This window comes from Centruroides vittatus, unplaced genomic scaffold, assembly GCF_030686945.1.
Source record: "Centruroides vittatus isolate TY-2023 unplaced genomic scaffold, ASM3068694v2 contig_1218, whole genome shotgun sequence".
NCBI lineage: Eukaryota > Metazoa > Arthropoda > Arachnida > Scorpiones > Buthidae > Centruroides > Centruroides vittatus.
The window spans coordinates 29,152-54,708 of NW_027120780.1; the positions used below are offsets into that span (position 1 = coordinate 29,152).

General features: G+C 31.0%; 1 protein-coding gene across 2 annotated transcripts in view; it reads left to right on the forward strand.

Moving 5' to 3' along the window:
• The first annotated feature begins 3,789 nt into the window (after nucleotides 1-3,789).
• Nucleotides 3,790-25,557, forward strand: part of LOC136987305 (uncharacterized) — a 42,061-nt gene continuing 20,293 nt past the window's right edge. The window contains exons 1-4 of one of the 2 annotated variants that reach the window (XM_067285029.1): nucleotides 3,790-3,998; nucleotides 19,489-19,589; nucleotides 24,161-24,307; nucleotides 24,376-24,480. In XM_067285029.1, the coding sequence (XP_067141130.1) occupies nucleotides 19,515-19,589; nucleotides 24,161-24,307; nucleotides 24,376-24,480 (327 nt within the window). In that variant the 5' untranslated portion in view covers nucleotides 3,790-3,998; nucleotides 19,489-19,514. The remainder of the gene's footprint in view (nucleotides 3,999-19,488; nucleotides 19,590-24,160; nucleotides 24,308-24,375; nucleotides 24,481-25,557) is intronic. The other variant, XM_067285038.1, reaches the window with a different exon arrangement.

The window sequence follows — 25,557 nt, forward strand, 5'->3', positions numbered from 1 at the left end:
GTGGCAACAATTTGAGCAGTGTGCAGCCGCGCAGCTTAGAGGGAACATTGGTGGTGGCATGTCAGTTTCTCAGCAATCATCGACTAGACATTCTCAATTGGTGACAAATCTGAAGAAGGTGCTGCCCAGGGCAACAGTCAAACACCATCTGTATTCAGGAAGGTCAGGACAGCATGGGCAACATGCAGTTGTATGTGGTCCTGTTTGAAAGGTAGCGTGATGGAGGCCTGAAAGATCCCTATCTTTCAGGCCTCCATCGCGCTACCGTATCCAACATATCAGGCACAGCAATGGATGGGCCTTAACCAGTGCCGTAACTAGGATTTTGGACACCTATGGCCAAGAATAAAAATGGCGCCTTTTTAATTTTTGTTATTAAATAAAAATAAAAATGGTGGTTTATTTCTGAAATATATGTTCGTAGAAATTACAGATAATAAATACTATATAAATATAATTATAGAAGTTTTTTTGTGTTATTAATTTCGAATACATATTATTCTTTCTCGTTGGCACCTTTATTAAATCGGCGCCTATGGCGGGAGCCATGTTGGCCATACCCTAGTTACGGCTCTGGCCTTAACACACCAGAAATGTAACGGTGGCTATGTGTACCCAATAGCACCCCCATACCATCACTCCAGGTGCTGGGCTGCATGACTTTGACCAATGCAAACTGGTAATGATTGTTTCCCTCAGTGTCTCCACACACAGATATGGCCATATCTGTGTGTGGACTGGGCTTCATCTGAAAAGATGACGTGACACCACTGCTGTGTTCATATTGAATGCACTATTGTAGGCGTATATGTATTATATGTTAGGTATCTCTTGATTAATGCTATTAATTGATCCCTCATTGGTATTGCGTTAATCAAATATAGTGGTATCTGGGTATTCGACCGAATAATCACCTACTAGAATAAATTTTTGGTTAATGACAAATATTTTTATTCTAATTTTGTCATCCGTAGATAAAATATTTTGTGATAAAATGAGTAATCTAATTTAAAAATAAAATGAAACTTTAGAGCTACCTACCTTCGTCAGACAAAATGATACTGGAACCAGGTTTTTTTTTATTCACTTAATGCGGAACACAAGTTAGTAGCGAGGTTGAGGCCGAAGTTCTAAACGCAAAAACGTGTACGTCGGACGTTCAGCGCCGCTTTTCTGCAAGCCTAGAAGTTTGGAATGACGAGCATGATTCCACTGATTTTCCAAACACCATTGTCAAACTTCTAGGCTTACAGGAAAGCGGTGCTGAACGTCCGACGTACACGTTTTCGCGTTTAGAACTTCGGCCTCAACTTCGCTAGTGACACACTAAGATTTGTTGCAAGTTCATCGTTGAATTCATCTATTTTTAACAATTTCTTCCTGATATTTCTCTTTGTCAACAGCTTTTGGGTGCCTGTATGTTTTGTATCTTTTAGTCCAAAACTTCCTGAACGAAACTTTCAAAACCACATTTCACATCCCCAACGTTTGGGATCATCATCCCCGTATGCACTAAAGTATTTTATTTATTTATTTTTATTTATTTTTTTTTTTTTACTGTTTGTATAGCGTTATGTCCTCTACGAAATTTGAAAAGTATACAATATGCCTGATAGGCATTTTATCTACAGACATTTCGATTTGATTTTACACAAGCAAAAATGTGAAATGTTTTAAAATAAGCTTCCAAACAAAGGATACAATATTACATTAGCAGTAATGTGTTAAATTTTACAACTATCGTAATTAAACTACGGATCTATATAGGAATCATCCTCAGCAGGAAAATAGCAAATTCATCAACATCTTATTTGCCGGGAAAAACATAGCTGTTAAATAGGCTGTTAAAGCCGTGTTAATTAAAACTTCTGCCGCGTATATAAAGAGATTGTCGCAATTAATTTTGCGCGTTGAGCGAGGGATACCTGTAATTTCTTTTATAAACATATAATTTTTTTTTATGTCTTTAAGAATACTACAGCTTTGAAACTTACACTTCTAGCATGTACATAATTTCGATCTTATTACGTTATAATCTTATGAAAACGAGAATTTTTCTGTGAGAATTTTCGGTTTGAGCAATTTTCTATGACAGCGGAGTTTTTATTATGCGCGATTTTCGTGAATGCTTTTTTCTGATTAGGGCTTATGGTTTATTAACCAATTATAGAACAGAAAGCTATTATTGTGTCAAAAGCTTGTCGAGAAAAGAAAAAACGCGGACCTGCTGTTCAATATAAATTAAATGTAAATGTACTGATACCGTAACATCTCTGCGATAACCATTATTAAAAATAAAAAGCCGAAATAAAAATAGTGCTTCCAACATTATAAACTCGTTTTAAAAAATTGTGAGTTTTTTCATAGGCGTACTTTGCGGAATAAATCCTAATTTTGCCCACGCTCTGATATTTCTACACGCGGAAGTAAGGTAATACAGTAAAACCTTGTTTAGCGCTTCCTCTATTATCGCTGATTCGATATATCGCGGTCTGCCTTAAAAAAAAAGGCTCAAAATTTACGTTTATTCAAATTATCGCTGCATTTCATTGATTCGTATATAATAACATTATTTCCGAACACGAACCAATCAGCAAAAGGTGGCAATTCGTCGTAGTGCTGTACTTTCCCTAAATCTATGTTTGTTTGGTGCACTTTTGAAAAAAAAATATAACATCGTGCATGCCATAAATAATACCGACTTCGCTTGGAAAGAATTAATTGATAAATGCACGAATAGAGTGTGGAAGAAGGTATGGCCGGAGGTTTCCAAGGATTCTCAACGAGAAAAGCCTATCGTTAACCAAATTGTCAATCTAATCGATACAGCAGGACTAGGAGATGTAGACGAGCAGGATATTGAGGAGTTACTGCAGGTTTCTGACGAGAGCCTTACCAACGACGATCTTCAAGAATTGGCAGAACAAGGAATTATGTAGAACTGGAAAATAGAGATTTTGAAAATGAAGAACCCAAAAAATTTCTCTACAGATTTCCTTAGGAAAAGTTTGGTAACGATAACCGAAATTGTTGATCAAATTGTAGCGAGCGATCCAGATTTTGAAAGGAGTGCAAAAGCAAAACCAGGCGTTTTGGATGCGATCTCCCGCTACTGAGATTTGCTTATGGAAAGAAAAAAGCGATAAATGACACTAGACAAGTTCATCGCAAAAAAATCAAGAATTTCAGAAGAGCCAGGACTTTCAGCACAAAAATGAACTGTGTGCATATGTTTATTTGTTACGTAACATATATTATTATGCAAATTAATATAAAAATAACTTAAAATTATAGTAAAATTTGTTTATTTTTGGTCGCGTATTCCCCTTTACCTATTTACTGAATTAAAATGACCTCGTTTAACGCTGTTTCATTTAGCGCTTTGTCGACTTTGTCGCTAGCGCTAAACGAGATTTTACTGCACAATAAATGTAAAGGTTGAGATTTATGTCTCGAGTACATTTTGCATAATTTTATGGACTTTTCTTTTAAAGTTCAAACCACTGTATTTGGGAAAAAAATCTGCTCTTAAACTTTCCTCATGGAGGAAAGTTTAAGAGCAGATTTGAGTATATGACTTCGACTTCCCCGTTTGAATGTTACTGCTCTGATATTCTGAGAACTCCAAGCTATTGCCCTTTTAAGGAGATTACGTTAAAGTCAATTCCTAACAGATAATAGTAACCGCAATCTCTGTATGAATAACAAAAGAAATAGATTTCCACAAGTAAGGTCAAGTTAGACTGGAATGTGTTTCCGGTCATGACATATAGAGGGCGTTAGTTCAAATCGTCTGCTTATATGTAGATAGGTTAGTTTCGTGGTGACAGGTGATTAAAAAATTTAATCACATGTATTTTCGTTAGAGTATTTGATGTAAAATAATCGGCGACTGTTACAGTCACGTGTTCTGTTAGCGATATACAAATAAACATGATTTGAACTTTGGACCGAAGCCGCAGGATCAAGTTACAATGATGCGAAATTCATATCAACAGGTTGGATTTTTTACTATTTATTTTAAATGTAATTTTAATGTTAAGTAGAAAAACTTTAACACTTAGCAGCTTATCATGTGTATGTATGTATGTAAGTGCAAATGTACTGTAGCCTATATATATATATACAGTACAGTACATAGCACACATACACACGTGCAAATATGTATATGCATTTAGATAGAAAATTTTCTTATTAGCAATTAAAATTTTCATTTTTATGAGCGGAAATTACAGAAATTGCTATTATGTATATTATATTTCTGTGAAATTTTTCATTGATATTAATGAATAAATACATAAATATATAAACTTCTCAATGGGGAACTGCAATATTAATGTGTAATGTCCTCCAGCCAAAATCTACATGCCTGCAAGGTCTGTCTGGTCACTCAAAAAAATCCAGTTACAAATGATCAAATATCTTTATCTTTTCTTTCCAGAAAAAACATGACACACATTTTGAATCGAAGTGTAGTTAATTTCTCTCCAGTTATACTAATGTGGGTGATATCGGACAATAAAATGATAGAACATTACAATTTTGCAGGTCTTAGTTTCAGTTCTATAATCACAGGAATTATTAGCAGTTTTATACAATCCACAACAATTAAAACATTACTACATCTCAATAGGTAAACAATGTAATGAAAACAGACAAGTACAAAATTACAATACCTAATGAACTACAGGTATATCTCACCTTATGTCGGTAATTGGTTCCAGGAGAGGCGACTTAAGTCGAATTTACTTGTCTCTGAATTTAGTTGTCACTAGGCTAAACCACAAATAACCATTCCCAGTTCTGTATTTTATTTATTAATGCATTTTTAATAATATATGGTTAATAAGAATCTATTTTAAGCTTACAAACAAATTACTTTTTTTCTGTACTATATTAAAAACTAAAATTTATCTAAATTTACAAATACATGTACAGTACGTACATACTTGTAAATGTACATGTTTACAATTTGGCAATGTTTGCAGTACATCGTGGACTCTTTATTTGTTAATTTGGTTTGCTCTAAGACATTATAAAATAAAATGATTTTGTAAGGTTAAATAACAAACACAGTTATTAAAATTATTTTGTGATAGTAAAAAATAAACTAATTTACATGAAATTTACCAATAATGACTGCTAAATAAGACGACAACACAGAGTCACAGACGTTTTCATATTTCGTTCTCTAGGATTTATGATGTATAGTATTAACATTTACTGTAAATGTACGTATTTTAATATGATTTTATATACTTTTATTCTTATTTATTGTATAGTAACATGATTTTATGTGCTTCTAATACTTTTCTAGTGTTATTACAGCTTCAATATTTGTGGCAGACAGACATAAAGTCAAATAAAATGATTTAAACTTGACTTTTATTTTTTAAATATATATATATATATAGTTTTTTTTTGACAAACGACGTATAATCAAGAACGACTTAACTTGAAACAACATAACCCGAGGTATATGTGTATTATAAAAATCTTAGAGTTTGGCTTATAGAGGATATTACATATAAATACATAAATATATATAAAACTAAAACAACATTGATCGAAAGTATGAAAATAGCTATAACTTAGTGCAAGTGCAATAACTTCATAATTAGATAGAAATTACTTTTAGGAGATTTGTTTATACACATATATTGCACCCCGGCAAGAAAAGTGACATAACTCAAAGACCTTATATATATTTAACTGATAATACTTCACATTCGACAAGAGCAGAGCTACAGATCCATAATTACTATACTACAGAATATAATAGAATTTACTGCTATAATTTATACTTACCTGAAATTTAAAAGCAGTTTATACTAAAAGTTTTATAGTATTCTTTAATTAGATTTTTCTCAAATACTGCATTTTTGAGTTGTGTCACCTTTCTTGCCAGGGTGCAATATACACAACTTACTAAGAGTAACTTCTATACATAATTAATACCTTCAATATTAATTATGTATAGAATTAATACCTTCAATATCTAAATGCAATAATTGAATATACTAGAAAACTGACACTAAAAAATATAAAATGATCTAATGGGTTATGATAATGACTGTGAAAATGGGTAAAGAATTTTGAGTGCTAGAATACATAGTCAACTGAAATGAATATCTTGAACAAATTAATAGAATATGACATGACTGTAATCATTTTATCAGAAACAAAGATCAAAGTAATTAAGAGAAAAATTTTTTGGAATAATTTAAAAAACAATAAATAGACAAAATTAGTGACTGAATTATGTTAAAAAAATTTTATGAAATAAGAGGAGGTTTACAGAAGACGTTTTGCAAGTGATAACTGCTTTTTTTAGTTTAATATCATATGCATTATTATTATTAAGTTATTATAAGAACTTGTATCTGAATTTATGAAATCTGGGACATACTGAAATTTCAAGAAGGAAAGAAATTCTTAGAAATGATATGAATACTAAAGCAAAACAAGAAATAATTAATAAATTATTGAGAGTTTTGAAAAATATGGAAAAAATGATAGTGAGAAATTTATGATCTGTTTGAATGACTCAACATGAAAATTACAGATACTTTCTTTAAACATGTAAACCAAAAATTCAGCTAAAATTAAATGTATGAAATAAACTGAAGTGCCAAAAAAATTAGTTACATACCTAATAATGCATAGCTCCTCCCTGAGCTTGAATAAAAGCAGCTACACAACATGTTATAGACTGTACGAGTTGTTGCACAGATATTTCAGTTCAAACATATTCCAGGCTCTCCATAATTCAGTTGCATTTGTTGGATAGTTCTTCAAGACATCAAGTGATGTTTGCATAGTGTCCAATAAATGCTGTAAGGTGGTCAAGGAGGTAACTGAAAATCTGTTAAGTGTTTTTCAAACCATTCTTATGTCACCCATGCCCTGTGGGGAGTGGCATTATCATGCTGGTACAAACCATCACTATTGAGGAACATAGCAAGCATAAAGGGGTGCAAAACATCTGCCACAAGATTAGTGTACATTGCACCTGTCAAAGTCACCTGCAATCTCATCATTGGTCCCTGTTCATACCAATAGAATGCATTCCAAACCAGGACAGAGCTGCCACCAGCTTGCACAACACCTGGCTAACACAATGGATCCGTGGCTTCATGTGGTTGTTGCCATACACAAACACAACCATCAGCTCAAAAGACCTGAAAACAAGATTAATCTGATCACACAACACAGTGCCAGTCATCCACTGTCCAATTTCAATGTTCTCTGTCACAGGTGAGACACATTACCTGAAGCCTGGGTATTAGTAGTGTACCTGAGTGAGTTGATTTCTACAAAACCCCAAGGAATGCAGTACAGCACATTGATTGATGGGTTCAGCAATGCTTATATTGAAGTCTGATGTGATTTGGTACAGAGTTGCCCTTTGTTACATGGTTACTAATCTGGTTAGTTGTTGGCAGTCATGTTCTTGCATCAGTGTAGGCACTCACACTGTACACATGCTACTGATGTTGTCCGAAATTTAAGAATTTTCGATAAACCCTTGAAACTGTTGCTTGAGAAAATTTTAGAGCATTGGCCACCTCGTTGATAGTGACTCATTCTTCTTGCTCCAACGATCTGTCCATGATAAAATGGTGATAAATCTTTTAGATGACCAATTTCTACTCTAACAAAGCTCACATATAACTGATAAGTGTCATACCTTTGGCATCACATGCAAATGTTCTGGCTCAAAGCATTTCCTGTGGATAGAAGGTAACAACATTGCATATGCTGTTGTCTTTAATTTTTTGGCACTTCAGTTTATTTCATGGTACAGTATGGCAAAAATGGTTTTTTTGCCAATAAAACTAATAAACTAAACCAACTATAAAAAATATCTGTAATTCATCATCACTGATGTATTATTTCATCAAAAGAAAATGGTTTCATCATCATCTTTTATTTATTTACATGAAGTAGGTAAACAAAGAAACAATAACACAAAAACTAATGAGCACCTTGACTTCGGTTCTACCAAACGCTCCTTAAATACCCGTATAGGGAACACCAAGCGGATATCTGACATGGGTACTACTGCCCTTACTACATATGCATCTGATCCCGAAGTCAAGGAGCAGTTTGGTAAAGTTGCAGTCATCGTCAACACACTCTGCCAGGAACACCTTAGGTGGCTAGAAACCATAGTTATCTATAGAGCTGGCCAGGTAGCCACGTGCGTCAACCAAAAGGAGGAGCTGAGTCTATCACTGGCCTGGCAGTCCCTATTAGATGCTGACCTGCAGCTACCTCCTCCAGCACACGACTGCGCATGTCAGGCAGGACTGATTTCGTCAAAATGACATTTGATCCCATCAAATTCCATGCACTCTGTTCAGAAGCATTCCTAAGCTAGTTGACCTGAAGAAGAACTACATGCTAGTTCAAAAACATTTGTCACCTGCTGTTATCTTATATGTGTTACATGCCGGTAACAGGTTTAAGAAAGAAAATGTACATACTTTTCCATTAGCAATAGAGTCATGCTGGTCATCTATCTAACTCCTTTCTGGGGAAAACTTTTAAATTGAAATAATGTGACTTCCAACTTGCACCAGGAGTTCATATGTAGTTAATTGGGACTCATACCCTTAATCTTTCCATATCTAGTCTAAGCTTTTATCTATCTAACTCTGTTCTTGAGATTAAGAAAAGATGGACAAATGGACGACTGGAAATTTATAGGTCTACAATTTTTTCAAATTTCAGTCCAACAAAATAAATTATAAATAAAATTAAATAATAACAGATGAAATAAATATAATTAAAAATAAATATGAATGATTTAAAAAAATTAAAATATAAAACAACTACTTCAGCAATCCTTCTCTATGCTTCTTTAAACATGGAACCTATCAACAAAAGCTGTCAATAGCTTTGTCACATTATGTTGAAGGAGAATCTTTGGATACTTCTGACATGACAAAATCAGCAATGAAAAAATTCTCTGAGAATATAATCAAGTACATTTTACATTTCTGGTCTGGCAAAACTAACTTTTAAATGGCTTGAACATCATCTGAAGCATCCTGAGATCCTCATATTCAAGCCTTAATTCTTTATGAACCAGAAGTAGGAAAGAGAGGAAGAGGAACGAACCAGGAAACAATTTAGACTTTACATAAGTGAGCTAATTTCAACAGATATACTCTCTATCCCAAAATGACCTAATTTTCCTGGGAAGGGGCACACAATCATGTTTTGATCTTATAACTCGTCTGTAAATAAAACAGTTTACTTCTTATCAGTGAGCATAAAATTGCTGGAGAGAATGAATCATACAGGAACAAGTCTGTCAATCAAGATAGCCAAGGAGGTAACTGAAAATCTGAAAAGTCTTTATTGATTTCTGAGGAAACCAATAAAAGCTTATATTTCCATCTTAACTGTGTTCCTGTATGATTTGTTCTCTGAAGCAATTTTATGCATTTTATGCAATTATACTCATAACAATTATGAGAAAAAAAGGCAATCCAATTCTGTTAAATTGTAAAGTATGAGTTGTTAGAGGTGTAGAGGATGGATTGACTTAATATTTGCTGAATATGTAACAAACAATAACAGCAAAAGAATAATAGTAGAACAGATGAATCTATGAATTACATTATATTATATAAAGTTATTAAAAAAGAATATTAAAATGTTATTTTACATACAATTTGATTAAACTTATAGTTAGTCTCAGATTTTACATTTGAATAACTAGCAGAATAACTTTCAAAAATATGAAAAACAAATGTATTATCAAACTGGATAATATAATCACAAGAAACCAAAATCTTTACAATCCAGCAAAAGAAGCAGTACACCTTGTATAACTCCAGCAACAATGTATTTAATCAACCAAAATGTTTTCAACCTACTGCCATAGGTCTTCAGTTGGAACATCAAATGTAAATGAAAAAAAAAGATCAAAAGGAACAGTCAAAAAAATATTAAATGCAATGGAAATAATTTGAATTAAAAAGAATGGGAAGAATGTTCTAAATCAATAAAACATTCAAATACAAGATGGTATAAAAAATAATTATTTTTGCCTTTACAAAAATGCATAAGCCAGGAATGCAAATATGTCTGGTAGTTGAGAAATGTTCCTCACCCATGTTCTTATTCGAGAAGCAACTTGTCACGTTTTACAGCAATATAGCCTTATATTATCCGTTTACTATCAGCAATTTGTTACAGTTGCTGACCATAAACATTTCATTGGTTGATGAGATGTATAGGACCATTTATTAAGCTATTATTGTTTCTGTGCTATTAGTGATTTCCTTCTCACCAATGTGGAAGTTGCCCATATGAATTGCCAACACATTCTGGAACTTGCCCGTCTTGTGTGTTGCATATCATTTTTCACCTTTTGACAACACCACCTTTATACAAGGAAAAGGCATTTCCATGGGACAGTCCCTCCTCAGTGATCTTATGCAAGTTAGTCATCTGTTGTTTAGAAAAGGAGATACTGCCATAGTTCCTACATCCCATCATGAAGTATGCTAGGTATGTCAATTATGTTTTTAATTTATATTGTGATGCCAAAACCAGATCTGCATCTGTTTCTTATGGTCTTTATTATAATCCATATAAGTAGTATTGTCACCCGTCCAGTTTTCACTCAGACAGTCCGGTTTTTAATTCATTGTCCTGGTTAACAATTAATTTTGTCGGGGATTTCAGAGAAATTGTGAAATTATGACGAAACAAAGTACTAACAAATATTTTTATAAATTTACTTTAATTTAACAGCGAAAGACTTCACACTCTCACCGAAAGTTAATTCGCCATCTTACGCTGATGTATGTTGCAACCTGTCAACCTTTTTTTTCTTCTCAGCTCTTTAAAGCTGTTATTTCATTTTTTAATTTAAGTTGCTCCTACACAAGTCCCTAACAGCTTTAGAACTGGCTTGCACGTTATTCTTTGCATGGTAAAATAACATTGTGCATTCGTCAGGGACTTCTGTTCGAACAAACCTAACCTGCTGTCCGGGTCAGCAATTTTGAAAAGGAGGCAACACTACTTGGAACGAGAGTAACACTGGTTCAATTTTTGGACATATTCAACACTTGAAAAGATGGTGGGATCTACACCAACATTTACTATAAGCCCACTTATCAACCTGTTTTCATCCTGCACAATTTGTTTGATCAATTTTCCATGAAACTCGGCATTCGTGTCATTAATATGGTGAGCTTACACCGACTGCACTATCATCATCATCAACATTTACATAGAATTGTATTATATTGAGAAAGTTGCCAAACAACATGGGTTTCCTACTGATTTGATATGAACCTTAGCACTTTTGAAACACCAAGAACTATGGCTTCACAACCAGCCTCTAAGAGGATTACTTTACACTAGGGTTTCTCATTTCCCGGTCTTTTGCTTGTCCCATGATTCCGGGATAAAAGTGAACTGTTTCCCAGGATCCTGGAAAATCCTGGGACAAAATTAATTATTTTTAAGATATACAAATCATCATGAAATCAAATGATATAATTATTTTTCATCTTTTAAAGTAATTTAATATGTTCTGCAACCTCCAAAATCATATTAATAACGCTGTGTAAGATATATATATGAAAAATTTCCTTTGAGTTACATAGAAATTTTCACAAATAGAAAAAATTTATTAAAGTTTGCTGAAAACTGCATACAACAACAACAAAATGCTTTGAATTGAGTTAAAAAAAAAAAAAATGAACTTCTAACTTAGAAGGTAATTTTCGTTTTTTAAATAAAATATAACACAAAATATTGTAAATTTTTATAAGATTTTAAAAAGCAAAGATGGTCAATACAGTACTCTGATCACTCAATTTAATTCTTATTTTAGTAATGAAAAGTCTCGCTACTGAGAATGCCTTTTCCGATTTAATTGAAGTGATTGGAATCGTGTTTAATGCATTTAAGAAAAGACAAATATTATGTGTTTTTCACTTGTATCCTGAAAGATTTCTAGTTCGTTTTCGAGATTGTAGTACTTCTTTTGTTCTCTAGTATTCTTGATTTGTCTACCTCGACTGCTTTAATAGAAACATCATAGCCCAATAATTCGGCAGTTCGTTTGTCTTTAATAATCAGGTTATGAAGAAAAACTTCATACTTGCAGACTTCATACTCATTTGTATCCTTGCCCAATTTGCACAACTTGGCATTATGCAGTTATTGAAGCTACTGGGCATGGTTAAAAATTAAGACAACATAAGCACAATTATTACAGATATTACAGGTAAAGAATTTTGAGAGTCCTGCCACAAATAAGCTACGTATTGATTATTGACCATTTGTGACATGCCATAACGAGTAAAAATTTAAAAAACTAATAAGTAGGTTTAAAATTAATAAATACAAATGTATTCTGACAGTTTATGAGTTAATTATACTTTCTATTTGCAAAATTTTTTAACACATAATAAGAAAAAAAGTGAATTTTTAAGAAATTTGCAGGATATCCCAGGTTAAAAAAACAACTGGGATCCTGGAATTCCGTGATCCCGTTTGAGAAACCCTAATTTACACTATTTTACTACTGGAATTTTGAGTTGAACTCTTGTTTTTCTGGCCTAAGATTTTTGCTATTCTTCTTTCTTTTGTAATTGCTATAGCTGTATTTGAGAGCCAAACTGTTTGCTTCTTTTTAACTCTAAATATGTTCTCAGCTTCCTTCTTTAAAATTATTTTAAGTAAAACTAGAGAATCTGCCAAATTATTGGGTTATAGTAAGGCTTAGTTTAATTAGATATGAAGTAATTTGTCTAGTGATAGACCACCATCTAATGGTAGTTTTAATAATTATAATAAATTAATTTTAATTCAGAATTTCTGGAAGAAAAGAATCACCTTGAATCAGGACTCAAAACTATATTTCCATGCTTGCTTTTTAAACCACAATTAAGATTATCACCAGATAGCAGACTAACCACTTGTTTCTAGAAAATTATTTTGTATGTAATTATTACTTAGCCTTATTATAGTCTGATAATGGCAGATCATCTGGTTTAAGTAAAGTAATTGGGTTAGTGGAGTTGTTTATATATAATTAAGTGCATTGCAGTGGAAGGGATTACTTTGAAGAGGACAAAATAAATTCTGATGAGTAAATTCAAATTTTGCATTTTATTGAATCATTCCTGATGCTTTTTTAGATAACAGGTGTATTTTTACTTTTCATGAAAATTTTAGAATCAAAGTTGTATTTTTTGACATAATCATTATTTTCAAATGCTTGATTAACCTAGAACAAATACTGGTACTATTTATATTTGGTAAATTGAGAATTTATTTCTTGATTTACTTATTTTTGTCTTCTCATAAGGAAATGTATTATCTTTGAATTTTGTGTCATGAAGAATGTCTCCAGCACATTGAAAAGATATAAAATGTTTTAATTTAAGCAAGTTGTGACAGGAGAAAATTTTGCCTTAGGATTCATCATATATATCAGGGATGGTCAACCTTTTTCTATATAAGGGCCGCATTTTAAAACTTTTGAACTGATGCGGGCCACAATACAAAGAGAAAAGAGAAAAAAAAATTCCGGTAAATCAGTTATTTATTCATATGCTAATTTATAATTATATATGTATACTTAATTTAGCTTCTGGAACTGATGTAAACATAATATATTGGAAATATTTGGTTAAATATTCGTCACTGCTGGTTTTAAATTAATTTTGATGTGTCTGTTACCTGTTTTCTTGTTTTAATTTTTACTAAATTCATTGCAGAAAAACTATTCACATACATAAGTTGCAGAAAATAATAATTGAATTTTTGCTGCATACTTCCTTAAGCTGGGAAATTGGTATATTTATTTATATTTTATGCGACGCAGGCTGCAAAAAATATTAATGCAGGCTGCATGTGGCCCAAGGGCTGCCTGTTACCCATCCCTGATAAATACCATAAGTATTATAATAAAAATTAATTACATTGCTGCATTTTTGGATATCGGCAATGGCTTAATTATTATAATATTGTCATAACTAATGAAAAGATATTAATTTAAAATTTCCTCAAAAATTGGAAGCAGTGAACTCTTCTCATTAATGAATTCTAATAAAAGAATCTTGACTTTGAGAATTTAATGTATGTATAATGAAATAAATATAAGTAACCTTTTAAGTTTCCTAGAAGCAGTTTCTGTAAATTAGGTCATGTTATAAAACCGATTATTGGCCAAAGTTTGAAGCAATCATTGAATAGCAAAGTAAAATTCATTGACCTCAAAAGATTAAAAGTTATACCTAGAAAAGTATGTCATTAACAGAGATTATAGATAGACTAAAATGATAATCTTTAATGTATTTATAACTCATAATCAAGTATTAAAATCAGAAGTTAATTAACCTAAACATTCATTTTAATTTATATTATTTTTAATCAACTTTTACTGGTAAAATTTATTAAAAAGTTATTGATAGAGGTTTAAAGACTATAAGACTTTATTCACTTTAAATACTTTATGTTGCTTAAGCTGACTTTAACATTAACATCAATTTTATTCATATTAAACTAGTTTTAATGTTTAAATATTTATTTGATTTAAATTTTTAAAAAGTGGATCAATTTAATTTGCTTTTTTATGCAAGCTTAAATTGTAATCTCTCTGAGATATGCTCTTGTTTTTGTAACATGGCAGAAATAAGTGCAAGTAACTGAAAGAATATTTAGGGTGAATTGGAAGACACATATAACCTAGATTGTAATCTGAAGAAGAAATTTTTAATACATATATATATTAATATAGATGTAAATACAGGGTGTCCCATAAATTTGTAAATAGTTTAAAAATTCATAAAAGTTGAAAGAATTGGTATATTTGAATGCGGTTTGCGAAAAAGTTATTCTCACAAAAGGGGGATTTTTTTGGGTAGAGAAAAAGAAAATAATTCAAATTTTTGTTGATAGAGGGTGCTGAACTCAAGAAAATCCATGGAACTGTGCAAATCTGAGTCTTATAAAATGCAAGATGTATGATTAACAGCTCATTTCTGAATTTTCCTGTTACTGGCGCTGACATACGGTTTTCATTATGATGTTGACATTGGTGGATAAAGCACTTTTGGTGATGTTGTTTTATCTCAGCCACAAATCACTAGCTGAAACTTTGCAAAGGTTTAGGACACAGAAGAGAATGAAGAAAGGTTCAGATCTAATCACTCCTGCTGGATTGGTTTTCCTAATACGATGTTTCGAAGAAATGGGAAGTTTGTGTAATCGCCCACGCAATGGTGCACCACATTATCAGAAGTCTGTACCTCTGATGTGGGTTCGCAAATGGAAACCAAACAGCAGGAGTGACTGGACCTGAACCTTTCCTCATTCTCTTGTGTGTCCTAAACCTTCGTAAAGTTTCAGCTGGCGATTTGTGGCTGAGATGAAACAACTTCACCAATAGTGCTTTATCCACCAACATCAACATCATAATGAAAACCATATATCAGTGCCAGTAACAGGAAAATTCAGAAATGAGCTGTTATTCATACATCTTGCATTTTATAAGACTCAGATTTGCACAGTTTCAGGGATTTTCTTGAGTTCAGCACCCTCTATCAACAAAAATTTGAATTATTTTCTTTTTCTCTACCCAAAAAAATCCCCCTTTTGTGAGAATAACTTTTTCGCAAACCGCATTCAAATATACCAATTCTTTCAACTTTTATGAATTTTTAAACTATTTACAAATTTATGGGACACCCTGTATATTAATATACATACTAATATCACTTTATATACATTAGAAAGTGAAGATTGATGATTTACTTTGAATTACATTTAATAGAACCATTTGTATATCAATTGCTCAAGAAATCTGGGCAGTACAAACTTATTTAGATTTTGGAATTCAAATAAATACAGGTATACCTCGAGTTACTTCGTTCTCGATGATACATCGTTTGTCAAAAAAGTATATGGGAAAATAAAAATCAAGTTTAAGTCATTTTATTCGACTTCATATCTGTTCGCCACAAATATTGAAGTTGTAATATCACTAGAAAAGCATTAAAAGCACAAAATCATATTAAAATATGTACATTTACAGTAAATGTTAATATAATCATCATAAATCCTAGAGAACAAAACATGAAAACATCTGTGTTTCTATGTTGTTGTCTTATTTAGCGGTCTTTAAGTGCTTATTATTGGCATTTTCCACCGCAGTTCGACTTACGTCATAACTACACAAGTAAATTCGACTTATGTCGCCTTTTCTGGAACCAATTACCGACATAAGGTAAGGTATACCTGTATTTAATCTTAAGGAAAAATGTTGCACATTAAGAATTACAGTAGGTAAGGGCGTGACTATGCATACACAAATTTAGAGCGAGTGAGAGGTTGCGAGCAATTTAGTTTTCGCAAAGGAAAACCATGCACAAGCGAGAAGCAAGAAATAATGCTGGCGAGAGCGAATTTCTGGTTCTCACACATATCTGACAGGTTTTGATATTTATCACGTCTTTCCTCTTCTCGCCACATATTCTCGCTTGCTCAGAAAATTTGCTCGCTCACGTCTGCATAGTCACATCCTAGGGCAACTTCAATCCTTGTTATCAAAAAGAAATTGACTACTACATGTCATCTACATCAAATGGAGCTATGCAGTAGGCTAATCAGATGATTATTAATATTATATACTCTTCTCTCCAAAGGTGAGGATAAGAATCGGTATGATTGTCTTTCATTACCCCATTTGCTTATCAAAATAGGCAAGTAGCTTCCATACTCTGCTACATGTGAACACCTATCTTTTTAATGTATGGATTTGATCCCCTAAAGCAGCAGTTCCCAGCCAGTGGTCCGCAAGAGCTAAAATATGGTCCACGAAAGATTTAAAACTTTTATTCATTTTAAATTATTATTTCTACATTGATACAAATTGAATTTAATTTTTTACTAAAAACGTTATGTTTTCTATTATAATAGTACTGTTAAGGCATGTTACTCTTGAGTTTAACGATTACTTATGTTAAAAGTTTTGATTAAAGTTTAATTTTAGATTGACACAGTTAATTTTTCTTAAACCTTGTGGTCCCTGCTAACAACAATGAAATCAAAGTGGTCCCTGGTCAAAAAAAGGTTGGGAATCGTAGAGTAATTTTATAAAACTTTTTTAAAAGAATAACGCTTAAATTTCCCATATTATATGAAAAAATTTTTTCTCAATTTTTAATAAAAAAAATGGAAGGATGTGATTGTATCTTTATCTGGATTCACTTCTTTTCAAAAGTTACACATCTTCCGAATGTATTACCAGGAACTTCATGACCAAAATTCATCTATTGGTTGAAAAACCTAACATTTCCAAAGATGGGCATGAGAATAAGGGGAGAACCCCCAAAATAAAAGAACAGAATCGATGACAACCAGAGTTCACCAATTAACCTCCTTCTTGTGTGAGTGTGCTTCTCCGCTGATCCCATTGATGTCTTTCATTTGCCTTAGACCCTTTAACAATGAACCTTCAATAGCAAACTATACCACCAAGAAGTCTGAACCTATCCGAACCAGCAGAACCTTTTCCACCCTCTTCATCAAGACAATTCACAGCATAGAGACTTTGATCAAGCCTATTTGACCAATCAAGATATTTATCATCATGTGCATAAATGTAAACTCTCTCTCACACTGCTAGGGACCAGCTACAATAGTACTGTACCTTCATATGCTTATGCTATATAGAAGCTATAACAGAAATGCTATGTATTATCCTATGTATATATGTGTAAATAGTTTACATAAATAAATGGGTATTTGTTTATGTTACATCTGTGGTTGAGTGCATTCCTCCAGACACACTTTCTCCCAGACAACCACAATCCTGAATCTGACCACTTACGTATGCAACCACTTGCAAAACAGCAAAATGCTAACGTTGAGCAACAACAATGTCAGTCCTGATGTCACATTACACAATTGGCGCTCGGTATTTTATTTAACAGTATTAATTAACATTGTTTAGAATGGTAATGAATACAACAAAAACAATTTTTTAAAAAAAGGCTTTATTTTAGGTCAGGAACAAATTAATCCATTTTGTAATGTTTCTATTTTAGAACAACTTTTATGAACGAATTGTTTGAAAACCAAGGTTTGACTGTATTTGAAAATGTATTATATATATTAATGAAATATAGTGTGTGAGATATATGATAAGGTTTTCATTAGCTCACTAAAGCAAACATCCAATAACTAAACATGCAGTAGATATCAGAAAATTAATTTATTTATGTGTCAAATAATTATTTACATGTTCAATGAAGAATATCAGCTTTAAGATGTGTTTTCCAGCAGAAACCCTAAGCCTGATCATTGGCAGAAACTACAAAACTAATAAATTAGACCATGATACATCAAATTGCAATAATACTAATCCAATACAATAAACAAAAATAATTATTACAAAGATAACTTAGATAACTTTTCTAAAACTAACCTTTAATACTAAACTTATACTACTAAGAAAAATTGAAGATAGGGAGAGAGTAGTAATGATGACTAATAGGACAGAACAAAGGTACCAGGGTCCTGCAAATGTCTTTCAGTTCTTGTCGTGAGGAGCCACATGGAACTTCTTGCACAAAATTCACACTTCAGCCTTCTCCTTACTTTTCACAAATTAATAGTAGCAGTAAAGTAGCCCAATTCAATATAGTAAATTGTTTGGCTTACTAATACTCTGTATACTTTTTACTACTAGTAATCTGATTAGTAAGAAAAGTCAGTATTATAAACCAATTATTGTGATAAAGTGAATGAATATTGAATGACGTTTGATAAATGCTTAAAAGTACCCCAAGTTTTGTTGACAATCTTTTGACAATTTTCCAACCTTTGCACAAGTCAGGAAGTCACATTAGTGGTAAGCAACAGGTTGTTCAAATGATTAAGAAAATCTATATTGTTTGATGTGCAAGTGCCCAACATGTTTGATTCTTTCCTTCCCATAGACTTAATATTGTATCTTTGTCACTCCATCACAACTGAATCATTGCACTTTTCTTAAATCTTTCTTCAGCAGCATTGCTTACTGTATAAGATTTAATTTAATACCTAACCATATTTTTAATCACAGCTGTTCACTCTAAAAAAAGAGAACATGTCAAAAAAGAAAGACAAAGAGATGAGTAAAGAAATGAAAACACTCTCAAAGTTACAGACCATTGTTAAATTGTTTGGAATTTTTAGAGAATACAGGAACTTTCACATTTAATGCATTCCATAATATAATGATTTGGTTTATGTGAAAATGGAATATCACAGAAATATATCAAAAATTTTTTATGCTTTCATTTTCTTATGTTATATATGGCTACTTTAATATTTAATTATCATATTAAAAGAAATGTTAAATAACATTCTAAAATTCTATGAATAATAGCAAAATTTTTTAAAATAACATATTAAATAGTAATTCTATAATTAGATTAATATTGAATTTTCTATTTATAGAAAAATTTTCATAATTATTATGGATAATGGATAATACTTATACAGAAAATTTATTGAAAAAAACAGATAGTTCAGTTGAGATAATTTTAACAGATGTAAAGGTAAATTGATGTAATACATTTAGAATATTAGATAAAATTTGTTTAAATTAATGTTAATCTATTGTGACTATAAACTGTTAGTAGGACTTATTACACTAATTTAACTTGCAGATGAAACTAGAGAGATTGAATTACTCTATTGATTCAAAAGAATAAGCTTTCTTTATTTGCAGCTGTTTAAGTATTTACATATTGTTTCATCCATGCAAATTATTGTTCATAGATTTGCAAAGATGAAATAATATGTAAACACATAAACAGGTGAAAATAGAGAGAACTTATTTTTTTGGAATCAGTAGACTAATTCAGTCTCTCTAGTTTCATTCACAAGTTAAATCAGTATAATAATTCCTACTAATAGATTATAGTTACAATAGACTAATGTTAATAAAATAACATCAAAAGGACTAGAAGCATTAATTAATTAGATAAAATCATTTTAAAAAATGTTGGTATATGTATATTAATAATTTGCTTCATGTTGTAATGCTAAAGTTTTAATGTTTATTTTATTTACTGGTTTAATCTATTTTTCAGCCAGTTGCCAACACTTAATCCTTCCATCCATTTTCTCTTTTTATGAAGCACTACGTTGTAACGGTTGTTATAATAAAAGTGTTTTTTCTCGATATGCTTTTTTGTGTTTACTTCATGAATGCAAGCTTCTTATCAATCATCCGACAAAAAATAGAGGCATTTCCTCATTTGCAAATACGGGAAATCATCATTAGTTTGAAATTTAGGGGACAAAATATTTGCGACTTCAAATTATCGAATTTCAAATTATCTGAGATTTACATATTTCTGTATAATATGCCAAATGCAATGTAACTGATGTAATTTATTAAGGATACAGTGTGGATACAGCATGAGTTTGGTGAGGTCATATCGCCAGATAGGTTTTATAAAAAGTAAATCAGAATACCTCAAAATGTAGCCCAAATTACTTTAAAGTGGCCCAAAAAGTAGTAAGTTGCCCAAAAGTAGTAGCCTAGAGCAACGGTTGCCAACCTTTCTGATCTTACAGACTACTAAACTCACAATTTTGAATCCTGCGAACAACTGTCATTAAACTTTTTAAATGTTACAAATGATTATGAAAAATTGACATGCCAAAATAGTTTTAAAAAGGGCTGCTAATTTATAGTATTTTGAGAAATGATAAAGATAAGCTCAGAAATGAAGAAAAAGCAGGCATATGCAGAATTCGATTTGAAAATCAGCAGTTAGGAATAAAGAAGAGTGATGTCGGGGTCACAAGAAGGAATTTGGCAATTAGGCTTAAAGAACACAAGTATGACACTGAAAAGGGGCACTGCAACACAGTTTTGTCCAGTATGGCACAAGTACAGGACTCCATAGTTAAATGGAATGAAATGAATATCCTCAGAGCTATGAGTTCACCTTAATTAGCATTGAGTGAAGAAAAAATTGAAATTTATAAAAGTAAATTAAAAGATGATTGCATAAATGCCAAGGATGCAGATAGACTACCAAAATTCTGCATTAAATTCTGCATAATTCTGCATAAAAGAAAAATTAAAATATAAAAATTTTTAGTCTGCACTTGCCTGTATATTTTGATGCTTTTTATTTATTTTATTTTAGTTTATTATTTATATTATTTTGCATTTGTTTAAAATATTTTATATTTGTATTTAAATGTTAATTTATTTGATTTAAATTCAATTGTGAGAGTTTGAATGTTCCTTCATTAAAATGTTCTATTTTGAAAAGGCATTTGAGTTCAGTTACACCTAAAGAAGACCTATTGCATTAGATTGAAAATGTTTGCATTTGTTTAATAAAACGTTTCTCAGCAAAGGAAGATGGTTTGATAGTTTATTAAGTATAAAAAGTTGAGTTTGATTAGTGGTTCTTGATACAAACATCTATAGCAGTGATTTTCAACCAGTGTGTCACAAGAAGATCATAGGTGTGCCATGAAAATTTTGAAGGTTATTAAATAAATTATTTTCGAAAGAAGCCCAAAGAACAATAAGTGTACCAGTACATGTCAAAATTAAAACCTCTTTAAATTGATTATATGAGTTTTTCATTGTTATAATAAATAAATATATACATAATGTAATAAAAATGTACATTCATAAGCAAAATTATATGTGCATAACACCAGGTTATTTCATTTAAAATGAAATCTATTTTAAATCAAAAATGTATCTACAATTGTCCATAGTTATTTCAAATTATTTTAACTTAGAAATAGAAGGACATTGGGCAGGTTTCTAAAGACAGGTAATTATCACTTTTAAATGTAAATTAATACTTAATGTTAATTGCTTTTCTTAGATCAGATATCTAATTAAATGTTCAATTATAATAAATTGAAAAATAAATAAGATTTTTAAGAATTTTAATTATTATCTATTTATTAGAAATTATAATAAATTCCTTTGTGTCAATAAATAATTTATAAAAATACATTCTTTCTTTTTAGTCTTTTTTTATAATTAAATTTAAATTTATAATAAGAATATGATAATTGCTCAAATCTGTTGCTTTTATCTGTTTAGAAATTAATGATGAACATCACTTATGAATGTCAATAGATTAATGTAAATTAATCTATTGACTACTAAAAATAGTGTGTAGCAAATAAAAATTTTACTAGTATAGATGAAATCATGTGTAAAGAAATAACTGTAAGACCTCTTTTACACAATCCAGTTTGAAACTGTAACCGTGGCTAGCCATGACACCATAAATTACCTTTGACTGATGATTTCTATAGAGCTTTTCACATAATACACTTCAGTGAAATGCCTTACATGGTGAGTTTTGTGTTGCTGGAACCTCATACAGTTTTTTGCTGTATACAGTCAAAATTATTATGTATGTCTATACTCTCTTTCATACATCACAATTTTATGTCATAGCCTACGTCTGACAAGATATGTTAAACTTAAATTTTGTTTTGATTAAAATTAAGAATTGAGGATTAAAAAGTGGATGTCAAATTACTAATAAATTCAGTTCAAGAAAGACCTATTAAATAAAATTGCATAATGGCATGGGACAGAAAATAGGAAAATAAAATCACACTGTCAAAGCCTGAGGCTGCATATTAGGACCTTGTGGACTACTTGCAGCTCAGAAGCCACAGGTTGCTCATAACTGTTCTATAATTATGGAATTTAAAGTTGGTGATATAATTGTATAAATGCCTGAAAAATTTCAAGGATCATATATAGAAACAAGACATTATTGTTATAGGTATCAAGTTTTCAATATATCATTCTAATCCAGACTAAAAACATCAGTACATATTTTGGAAATATACAGTGGCAAGTTGTCCATGGAAGCTGTGGAAGTGTCATTTTCCTTATATTTTCTAAAATATAAATACATATACATATTGTGTGATTATTTTCATATTTGAATATACTTTGAATCAATTAAAATTAAGATTTTATTATAACTGCATTATATATTTTATTACAAATTTCTATACATGTGAAAAACAATGATAAAATTGCTATTGTATATTTGAATATAAATTCATATATGCATATTCTTAATGGAAGCCCTGTATTGTTGAATACAAGACAACTTTCACAACAAAAATACTTGAATGGTGTAAAGCAGCCAGTTTATACACATTCACGCATGCGCTTTATGGAGCACCAACCTCACATGGTTTAGCTTGTGGATTCTACACACCAAAATATCATATAATGCTTCCAATTATTCTATCCAGGACCGGCACAGCTTCCCTATCATCAAATGTCATGGCATGCCACTGGAAATTATATATATATGTGTATATATATATATATATATACAGATCAACAAAAACTTACAAAGAAAAGCATTCTGATGTTTATCTTAGTAACATTTTTGCCTTTTATATTCTCCAAACTATTTTAGCATATATTTTTGTAATTATTTATTTCTATTTCTATTTTCTATTTTAGCTACATTAGGAAAAGTCTGACTTTCATTCTCAATAATAATAATAATAATAATAATAATAAAATTCATAATTTGCCTAACAATGCCTGTTCAACACGGGTGAAAACATTAGCACTTATTTCTTTTACTCTGCTGAATATTAGGTTTTTTAGTGGTTTTAAAATCCATAACAATATGAAATTAAAAAAAACATGTGAGCTAAAATGATAAGGCAGAAGAAAAAACATTACAACAGATTAAAACGATAAAACAATCCCAAAAATGAAAATAAATAATTTAAAAGTTATAAAGAATGCATTTAAAAGTATTTTTAAAATTTAAAATGCTCATAAAATGTATATTCAAGATTATTCATATTTTGTAATCTATTGATAATATATTTATCTAAAGTATTTGAATTTTTGTAATCAAAATTTTTTCTAATTTTTCACCACTTTGATTCATGCTTATATACATACTTTTTATAAATTCTAAAAATTAAGTATATAAACATGAGTAATTATTTTGTAATTTTGTAACATAGATTTTAAATATTTTTCAAATATTTTCAAATATTTAATTTCTTTCTACTCATAAAATAAATTTTAATTTGATTACTAATTTTTATAAAAATATATTTTGTTAATATTAAATAACAGATGAATGCAACAATGCCAGCTTCTATAAATGCCGAAAGTCGTACTGATGTTATTCCATCATCGTCATTCCAACATACATCTGATGACAACAATTTAGGATTATCAACACAACAAATAGCTGATGGAGGCCCATTTGTAAATGTTGATGTATGTTTTTAATATAAATTTCATTAATAAGTTTTCTTAATTCAAGCAATTATTTTTTTAACTTTCAGGTCAGTTATTTTTTTGATTCATCTTCAGCAGATCTGTCTACTTCTGCAGTTCTTCAATATTGCAAAAGAAGAGTGCTTATTCCTTATTTTAGATTACTTGCTTTGGTAAGACATTCTTTTAGTAGATATTCAACATAGGAAATTACTCTTTATATTGAATAAATTGTAATAATTAGTAAACTTACAATTTCTTTACATAACTGCACAACACACTGGGATGAATAAAAAATAAATAAATGCAACTCACATGAACCAATTAACTGGTGTGAATATGATTAACAATTTGAGTGAATAACGTTTTCATAACCCTTTCTGGGTTTTTTTTTATTTCAAAGCAGGCTGGCAGTTACTATTTGATTTTTATATTCGAATGTTAAGAGATTTTTAATACCATATGCGCATGCGTTCCCTATAAGATGTTTAAATATGGTTGAACAATATGATGAGATCGAATGCAGAGAACCTCTGTGCATGCATTCCCCTTTACATATGATTGAAAATTAAATATTGCTGTGTTGGAATTATTTAATTTAGTAAGCAAAACCATAGAGAACTCAAGGAGGTGCTGTTGTCAATTGGCACCAGAGTTCAAAAGACAAGAGGTGTATAATAACTTACAAGTAAACGTTAAATTAAAACTGAAAGTGTCTTTACTTGTGCAAAACACTGCTTGACATTAACATGATAGCAGAGCATGGTTGTGACTAAAGATTCGACATAGAAGTCATCACATTCGTCAAGAACAACCAAGTCACCATTTTGCTGTGCCAGACTACACTCAACGAAAAGTTGCTATTACCACATGTAAGTCAGTTTCTTTGTTTCTCTAGCTCATTTAAAATTAATTGCTAAATACTTGGAGATGGAAACAATGAATATAGGTATAGAAAAATCGATGAAAAATAACTGGGAAAACTGGAAGTTTCAAGTTAAAATATTACTAGACAGCAAGGATTGCTGGAAAGTTGTAACTGGAATGCATAAAAAGCCAGAACTCCCTGGCAATAATGTTAAGAAAAATATGAGAAAGAGATTGTTCATCTGGTCCAGAGCAGAAAAAACTGCCAAATTGGTGATAGGCAGTACAGTGACAGGAGAGGCACTTTCAGCAATAAGAAATTGTAAGACATCAAATGAAATGTGGAACAAACTGCATATCGTGTATGAGAAAAAGTCATATCT